General features: G+C 49.6%; 1 protein-coding gene across 1 annotated transcript; it reads left to right on the forward strand.

Annotated features, from left to right (window-relative positions):
- Window positions 1-3,029: 3,029 nt before the first annotated feature.
- On the forward strand, window positions 3,030-6,613 carry LOC115654967 (cytochrome P450 26A1). The gene is made up of 7 exons (XM_030569898.1): window positions 3,030-3,218; window positions 3,469-3,693; window positions 3,938-4,225; window positions 4,471-4,620; window positions 5,395-5,529; window positions 5,875-6,030; window positions 6,236-6,613. The coding sequence occupies exons 1-7, from the start codon at window positions 3,030-3,032 to the stop codon at window positions 6,575-6,577; spliced, it is 1,485 nt and encodes a 494-aa protein (XP_030425758.1). The 3' UTR covers window positions 6,578-6,613.
- Window positions 6,614-8,503: the final 1,890 nt, after the last annotated feature.

Consider the following 8,503-nt stretch of genomic DNA (forward strand, 5'->3'; position numbering starts at 1 on the left):
GCACAAGTTAAGTGTCTTGTCCCAGAACTAGAAAACAGCCAAAAAACTGTACATGCGGCACAGAAACATTGGCGTTCAACGACTACATTGCCAGGTACTGTCAAAGCAACCAGGCTACTAAATTGTACTAAGCAGAAATACTCCCCGAGTCATATCTTCCAGAAAACATAAAAGGGGATACACTAGATATTAGGGGATAACATTCAGATTCCGTTAAAAAAATCGCGCTCGAATGTTTATTGTGGTTAGGCGGGGAACCAGAAAGCGAAATTGGCTAGACAAACATGCAACTGAATAGTTTACTTGTACCGTCCGAGTGAAACAGGGTAAATACATATATAAATATATAATAAACAACAGCGACAGCTCTTTTGATTTTGAAACTTCTCCCTCTTGTAATATATTATTGATATTCAATGCAAGGACATTTTCTAGATACAAATATTACTTTGAACCTCGGAGTGCCCCTACTCACTAATTTACAAAAGAAACTGCGAGGGTCATTTCAGCTAAGTAGTGAGCAACAAACACGGGGAGAAAAAGTTCTGTAATTTGAAGGTTATCAAGGATCTTGTTTGTATTCATTTGCCGTACTTCTGCGAAACGGTGCCTAAGCTAGATACAAATGTAAGACTTTATGGTAAGTGCTTGTTATACTCTTCAACTACTTACTGCTGCATTTATTGTAATAACGGTAACCGCCAGTCAGTGACTTCTGGACAGGTGTTATCTGTGTAGGTGTTATATAAAAACAACAAGGAGTCCGGTGGCACCTTAAAGACTAACAGATTTATGTGGGAATAAGCTTCCTTGGGTAAAAAACTTTATATATGTATATCTGACTGCATCAGTAGCTTTACAATCGGTAGGTATTGGTGTATATATATATATACACACCCCTGGAGCTACCATGTTTCCGAATACCAATACCTACGGATTGTAAAGCTACCGATGCAGCCAGATGGGTGTAAGCATACAATTCAGAAATGATGCACATGACAGAGCAGGAAGAGCGATCGGTGTTTTGGAAACTTTTAGCAGCTGGCTGCTCTTTTGGCGAACAACCAAAAGTACCTGTGTTCTACGTCTCTGGTTGCACGGAAGGGAAATTCAGCTCTGCTCCGAAATATTTTTTTTAAGGCTTCGCCAAGGTGTAACGCCAGGATCCCCAAACGAACTGGATAGTCATTCCAGCCCTGATCGTATTTTCCTGTACAACGACCTCTTATAAATCTACAGCCGCGAGTGGGAGGAGCGAAGGGTCTGTGGCAGCCGCCGCCCGTGAACATCCTTTCCCCGCAGTCAGCCCTGCCATTTCGAATTGCACCGCAGTGATAAAAAGGGGCTCCGCATTAGAACATTTCCCAGCATTTGTGAAGCACTCCTGCCTCCTGGATGCTCTACAGGTGAACGTCAGACCCTGGGCAATTCTCTGCACGGCTTGTGGGAGCACATAGCCAGGGCGAAGTCTGCTTTCCAGGCACACATAGCTATCTCCCAGTCTCTGTGCCAGGAGACCTAGCCCCCCTCTGAATTAAACTGCTGCTGGGGAGTGTGCCGAATTCCTCTGCCTTCTTCCCATAACGTTATGGCGGCCTGTGGGTTATCTGCCTCCCACCTATATTCAGACAGATGCTGACTACCGCTCTGCTTGATGAAAAGGCAAACCCATCACTGCAGGTTGCAAAAGAAAAGATTCACACATAGAAGACCCCCGGGGTAAGGACTAGCTATGCTCCAGGGTCCAGGATGAAAAGCACCAGAAACCTCACGCGTAGGCGCAGGTCTGCGGGTGCTGTGATCCATGATTTAAGCGTCTATAAAAGTCTGTGGGTGGCGATAGCCTGGATGTTTACTTTTTGATATAACCTTGCCTTCCCTCGCTGACCTGCGTTTGAACCTGCCATTAGCGCTGCATCATAAGTTTCAGAATTTACTCCTGCCTGATGCTGATTATTCCTCTCAGGACCCTGACCATAAATACAAGCTGGGCCTTTGAGGTGAACTTCAGGCCAAGCGCTAATTTGAGGGGACAAGGTGAAGCGGCGGCTATTCGTGATCCAGTGACATAATTCTGTTTTTAGCCTGTAAACCCAAAGCTGCGTTCCAGGCGACTCAGTGCTTTGCAGCTGGAGTTCGGGGAACTCAGCTCTAGCCAGGGAGAACCTGGAGGAGATGTTCAAAGCGCTCAGTCCCTGGCCCAACCCGCCCCGCTAGTGCTGTCCAGGGTCTGTGCCACTTGCTCCCACTATGCTCACGAGCAATAGCACCAACCCGGAACCAGGCGAAGTCCAATGAACTACTCGCACAGTATGCAACAGTTCGGCTCTTCGCCTGTAGCCTGGGGCTCAGGTCTTTGAAACAAAGGCTGAACTGCAAAGTGCCGTAAGAGAGATTTAAAAAGATCGGTTGTGTGTACAGTGGTTATCAAACCGCGCGCAGAGGCAAAATATAAACACGGTACGTGCTTTCCCGTGTAACTGGGCATAAGGACAAAGTGAGCCAGGCATTTCTATAATCTGCCTCAATATATTCTTATTCGGTTTAATGAGGGATAAATAAAGGTAAAAGGGCTGCAGCTAATTGGCTGGTCTTTCCTTGATCCCGACGAGCTGAACTAGCAGCTGTTTGCAATTCTGCACCCATTCCAGCCTTTAATGATTATTCAATGAGCTACAGAGTAGCGCCCTGAAGGAGCTGAGATCTGAGGCCCCCTCTCCCGCGAGCCCCATTGTCCGGGTGAAATTAGCACCTTTTCAAAGTCAACTCTGTGGCTTGGCTGTAGCTCCTGGAGGAGGGAGACCCGGAGAAGCCACCGCGCAAACCAAACAGTTAAAGATTTCAGGGGGAGGAGCCAGGCCACAATCCGTAATTAAAGATGAACTTTGGGTGAACTAATTTATCTGACCAAGGTGGAGTGGGCAGCAACCTGGGGGAGAGCTATAAAAAGGGGCCCACGGCTGGGCTTGGCCTGTGCGCTGCTGGGTTCTGCGGAGACAGGTAGGGGCTGCAGGCGCTGCTCGCGAGCCATGGGCTTCTCCACCTTGCTGGCCAGCACCCTGTGCACCGTCCTGCTACCTCTGCTGCTCTTCCTGGCCGCGGTGAAGCTGTGGCATCTGTACTGTGTGAGAGGCCGGGAGCCCGGCTGCAGCCTCCCGCTGCCCCCAGGCACCATGGGGCTCCCCTTCTTCGGGGAGACGCTGCAACTGGTGCTGCAGGTAAGGCCCGAGATGCTCTCCCTGCCCCCGCCCGGCTTTGGGAAGGGGCAGCCTTCCCCCCCCAGATTAGCCAGGGCTGATTCGGGGAGCCGGCTCCTCCTTCTGCGGGATCAGGTTGAGAGTAGCAGGAGTCGCGCCTCCTGGGTGCGCTGAGCTCCAGGTATCCAGAGCAGGGCAGCGCTAGCCGCGGAGGCGGGCGGGCAGGCTACTGGTCTGGATCCCCGCTGTCACTGCCCTTCTCTCCCTCCAGCGGCGGAAGTTTCTCCAGATGAAGCGTCGGAAATATGGGTTTATCTATAAGACCCACCTCTTCGGGCGCCCCACCGTGCGGGTGATGGGGGCCGAGAACGTCCGGCACATCCTGCTCGGGGAACATCGCCTGGTGTCTGTGCAGTGGCCGGCGTCCGTGCGCACTATCCTGGGGTCCGGCTGCCTCTCCAACCTGCACGACGGGCAGCACAAGCACCGCAGAAAGGTACCGCGAGGCCCCACTCCCTTTCCCCCACTTGCCCTGCGGGCTGGGCTGCAGCTCCCTGGTTTGCATCCGGCCGAGGCTGCAGCCTGTGCGCTCTCAAAGCTCCGGGAGCGGCGCCTTCCTTTGTGCGGCTGGGGCTAGGGTGCGCTCCCCTGTGCAGCCGGGCTGAGCTGCGGCTCCGGCGCGCTCTTCCCCTGGGGCGACGCGGGGGGGCTGTGTCCTGAGCCTCCCCCTTCTCCCGCAGGTGATCATGAAGGCTTTCTCCCGGGAGGCCCTGCAGCACTACGTCCCCGGCATCCAGGAGGAGGTGAACGCCTGCTTGGCTAGCTGGCTGCGCAGCGGCGGCTCCTGCCTGCTGGTTTATCCCGAAGTGAAGCGCCTCATGTTCCGCATCGCCATGAGGATCCTGCTGGGCTTCGAGCCGCGTCACACGGACCAGAACAGCGAGCAGCAGCTGGTGGAGGCCTTCGAGGAGATGATCCGCAACCTCTTCTCCCTGCCCATCGATGTGCCCTTCAGCGGGCTCTACCGGGTAACCCTCCCGCCTGCGATCGGGGCTAGCTCTGGGGTGGGGGGTCCCAGGCACCTCCGGGGGGCGATGCCGCGCGGGGCAGCCCTGGCTCGGGGGGCTGGCACTAGGTGCCCGGCTATGGCAGCTGGAATTGGGGGTGGGGGGTGTAGTGTATGAGAGTGTGCTCCCAGGGGGTTGGCACGGCCTGTGGGGACGGCCTGGCAGCGGGATGACCCGCCGCCCTCTGGCTCCCTTCTCCACCCCAGGGCCTGCGGGCGCGGAACTTCATCCACTGCAAGATCGAGGAGAACATCCGGGCGAAGATGGCCCGTAAGCAGCCGGCGGGCTGCTGTAAGGACGCGCTGCAGCTGCTAATGGAGCACACGCAGGACAACGGGGAGCCGCTGAACATGCAGGTGAGATGCCCGCGGGCGCTGGCTGCCCTGCCATGGGGACCGCTGCGTTGCCCCAACCAAAGGCCTGATTTTTGCATCCTTTAAACTCTAACATCGCTCCTGTTGATGTGATGGGAGCAGGATCGGGCCCTAAGTATCTGCTCCCCTCTCAGTGCGGAGTTCGGGAGAAGGAAGATCAGGGCGGCAAGTTCTTTCCTCAGTTGGGAACAGCTTCAGGGCCAGGATTTCTGACTATGGCGACCCATGAGTGGTCTCCACTCCCCCCCCCCCCCAGAGCTGAGGAAGATGCTCCAGTCCCTCCCGTACCTCGGCAGCCCCGGTTCTGGAGCTACCGGAGTTCTGCCGCAGCCGCCCCGGATCCTGGCCTCCCAGGGCACATCCTGCTGGCAGAGCGACCGAAACCCCCCTCGGTGCTTTTCCCCCTTGCGCTCAGTCTGTACGGCACAACATGAGGTGTGCAAAGCCAGGGCAATCCCTCCCTAAGCCATCGGTTCTCCAAAATCCCTTCCCGGAAAAGGAGTCTCTGCTCGTCTTCCCACTCCCACCTGTGTCTTTCTGTGACTTTATATTAAAACGCGGCCTGTAGATGTGGAGCCTAGGAATATCGCTAATCACTGGTGGCATTTAAATGCGGACTTTCCTCTCTGCTTTACTGGCAGTGCAGTTTTTAGAAGGGCATTTGTGCAGCGGAGGAGAAGGACATGAATTTGGTCTCAAGTACCTAAAACAATAGTGTGTGTCTGTGAACCCCGAACATCCTGCTCTTTGTCTCAGGAGCTAAAAGAATCGGCAACAGAACTTCTGTTTGGAGGGCATGAAACCACGGCCAGTGCTGCCACATCTCTAATCACCTTCTTAGGACTTCACCGGGCTGTTCTGCAAAAAGTGAGAAAGGAGCTACAAATGAAGGTGGGTATCTTCTCTGTGGAAGTTAAAATTCCTCTACATTCAGTTTACTGTTTGTTCCTCCTTCTTGAGAAGGGAGTGTATTAACTCTAACAGACTAGAGACTAAATCTCTTAATTAAGCAAAGTTAATGCCCCTTAAGACAATTTAACCAGGAAGAGCTGACTCTTCCATTTGGAAAAATAAGATTTGCAATGATTGAGGCTTGTTTGGGAAGCCCTTGTGATGACTGGAAGCTTGATGACTAGTTTGTACTCCATTACTGATGGCAATGCAGTGTCCGGCTAACACAAACTGCAGCCTGACATTTATGTGCATAGTCTTATGTTAACCATGTTCTTTTCCTAGGGTTTATTGTGCAGCATGAACCAAGATGACAAACAACTGGATATAGAAGTCTTGGAACAGCTGAAGTACACAGGCTGTGTCATCAAAGAGACCCTCAGGCTGAGTCCACCGGTTCCTGGAGGATTTCGAGTTGCACTCAAGACTTTTGAGTTAAATGTAAGCTGGCTTTTGCTTCTGTTTAAATCCCTTCACAGGCTGTAGTGGCTGCTTTCTCTCCCCCCCTCCCCCATAGCAATTTATCTGAAAGTAAGTCAAACTGACAATATGTACAGGGATTTTTATTTCTCTGTAAAATCTTGACATTCATTTGCCTCTACACTGAAGTCTTCACATATTTTAATTTCCTAACTTTTTTTAACAGGGTTACCAGATTCCTAAAGGTTGGAATGTTATCTACAGTATCTGTGATACACACGATGTTGCAGACCTCTTCACCAACAAGGATGAATTTGACCCTGACCGCTTCATGTCTCCCTCTCCGGAAGATTCCTCCAGGTTCAGTTTCATCCCTTTTGGAGGAGGCTTGAGAAGCTGTGTGGGTAAAGAGTTTGCAAAAATCCTTCTCAAAATATTTACTGTGGAGTTGGCTCGGAATTGTGACTGGCAGCTGTTAAATGGACCTCCTACAATGAAAACTGGCCCCATAGTGTATCCAGTGGACAACCTGCCTACCAAATTCATAGGTTTCAATGGCCAAATCTGAGGTCACAGGTTACTTCTGGATGAAATTTCTATAGCATTTAAAGTACACATAGCTTTTTATTTAATATTGGACTTAGGTTTCTATATTTAACTTGTAAATGTATAATAGTTATTTATGTATTTTTTAAATATTTTTTAAAATCTACTAAATGTCGTAAGTTTGGTTGATGTGTTGTTCAAGCACTACAATTATGGGTCAGTGTGGTCCATAATTATAACTTATTTCTATAGAAACAATGTTTCCCTCTTATTTAAGAATCTTATTGAAAGCTTGTCAATTTTAGCGTTTTGAAGGAGTTTAAGGACAGTGTATGTATTCAGAGACCTTTTAACAAGCGTGAAACCATGGGACTTAACTGCACATCCTGTGACCAAAATACACATGTGGCTTATATTTAAGCCAGGAGAATGTTTTCAGATTACTTTTTGATACTGTGTTTGTGTTCAAAGTTTATGGATTATTATGACTTAAAATAAACTTTTTTTTTTATTTTTGAAGATGCTTTGCTCCAAATATCGCTCTAGCTCACTTTTTGCATATACTGACTTGGCTGCTGGGTGGTATAAACAAGAATTTGAATTCTTGTTTGGGTGTGGTGGCTTCCCCTCCCCAATACTATCAACTGGAGGGATTCTCTTGCATTTTAGCCTCAATTTTTCCTGCACTCAACTGTAATGAGAAGACTCCAATTGGAGTCAAAACAGTTCACTTGTTAAAGATACTGAGGCTTAACCAAGCCAACTTTAATAAATGCAACTAAGACTCTCAAGCAGGATGACTAATCCTATAACATCTCAAATTCCAACTCTTGGACAATTCTGTCATCCTCTTAGAAAGCCCACCCTCTATATAGCTGACTAAAATCCTTAGGGAGTGAGAGAAAATAATAATGCAGGTCATTTTCCTACCGTATATAGTAACCATGCATCTAAATTTGAGACATAGTTTGTTTAGTCTTGGTTTACCATGTTGCCCAGGGCCAGCTCCAGGCACCAGCATTCCAAGCTGGTGCTTGGGGCGGCAGTCCCTGTTGTTTTGCCCCCAAGCAGTGTGCCAAATTGCCGCGGCAGGGGCAGTCTGTGTGCCTTGAGCGTGGTAGGCACGTTTCCACAGTGGTGGCAATTCGGCAGTAGCTTCTATGTTTAGAGGTCCACGGCAGCTTCAGATAAACATAGAAGCTGCTGCAGCTGAGAAAACACGCTTGCCGCCCTAGTGGTGCACAGACTGCCCCCACCGCTTGTGGCGGCAATTTGGCACCCTGCTTGGGGCAGCGCAAACTGTAGAGCCGACCCTGATATTGCCTAAACCACAACCAAGCTCAGCCTCCTAGCTGTGTAGGCAGAGACCAGAACAAAAGTCAAGAATAAAATGTCTTTAGCTCCTTTTAACCTGCACCAACAGCCCACTGAATATTGTCATAGACAATAATATATCTTTCTGACTGAAGGTGCCCTTAACCAAGGGTTACTGCAAACAAGCTTGCTACCTGGTAGGTCTCTCTCTCTCTCTCTCTCTCTCTCAATGGTTTAGATTACAACTGTAAATGCTGTAATGAAGTGTTGTTACAGGAAGGATGGGGTTTGCTGTTAATAATTCTGGCATTTCTTAGAACAAAAAATAAAAAGCAAAATACAAATTCAGTTAGCAGTGAATCAGGCCCTATCACGTGTACTAGTAGAGTGTTGGGGGAGGAGAGAGAGTGGGCTTGGCATGACTCTCCCTCAACCTTGGCTAACTTAATTTTAAATTTTAGAACAGAAGCAGGGTTGACATGTGACCAAAAAAGCTTAGCAGGCTGCACCAATATTGGAAAAGGTGAACTGTCACACTAGTGCTACATACACTGCTAGCACCATACACATAAAGCAAACTTCATTGGCATTTGGGTTACTCCTTATATTGAACAATTCCTAGGTGATCCTTTTC

Source organism: Gopherus evgoodei, chromosome 7, assembly GCF_007399415.2.
Source record: "Gopherus evgoodei ecotype Sinaloan lineage chromosome 7, rGopEvg1_v1.p, whole genome shotgun sequence".
NCBI lineage: Eukaryota > Metazoa > Chordata > Testudines > Testudinidae > Gopherus > Gopherus evgoodei.

Coding starts and splice junctions, on each gene's coding strand:
- LOC115654967 (XM_030569898.1), top strand. CDS start 3,030: ATGGGCTTCTCCACCTTGCTGGCCAGCACCCTGTGCACCGTCCTGCTA. Junction 4,226..4,470: donor CCTTCAGCGGGCTCTACCGG/GTAACCCTCCCG, acceptor TCTCCACCCCAG/GGCCTGCGGGCGCGGAACTT. Junction 6,031..6,235: donor TCAAGACTTTTGAGTTAAAT/GTAAGCTGGCTT, acceptor TTTTTTTAACAG/GGTTACCAGATTCCTAAAGG.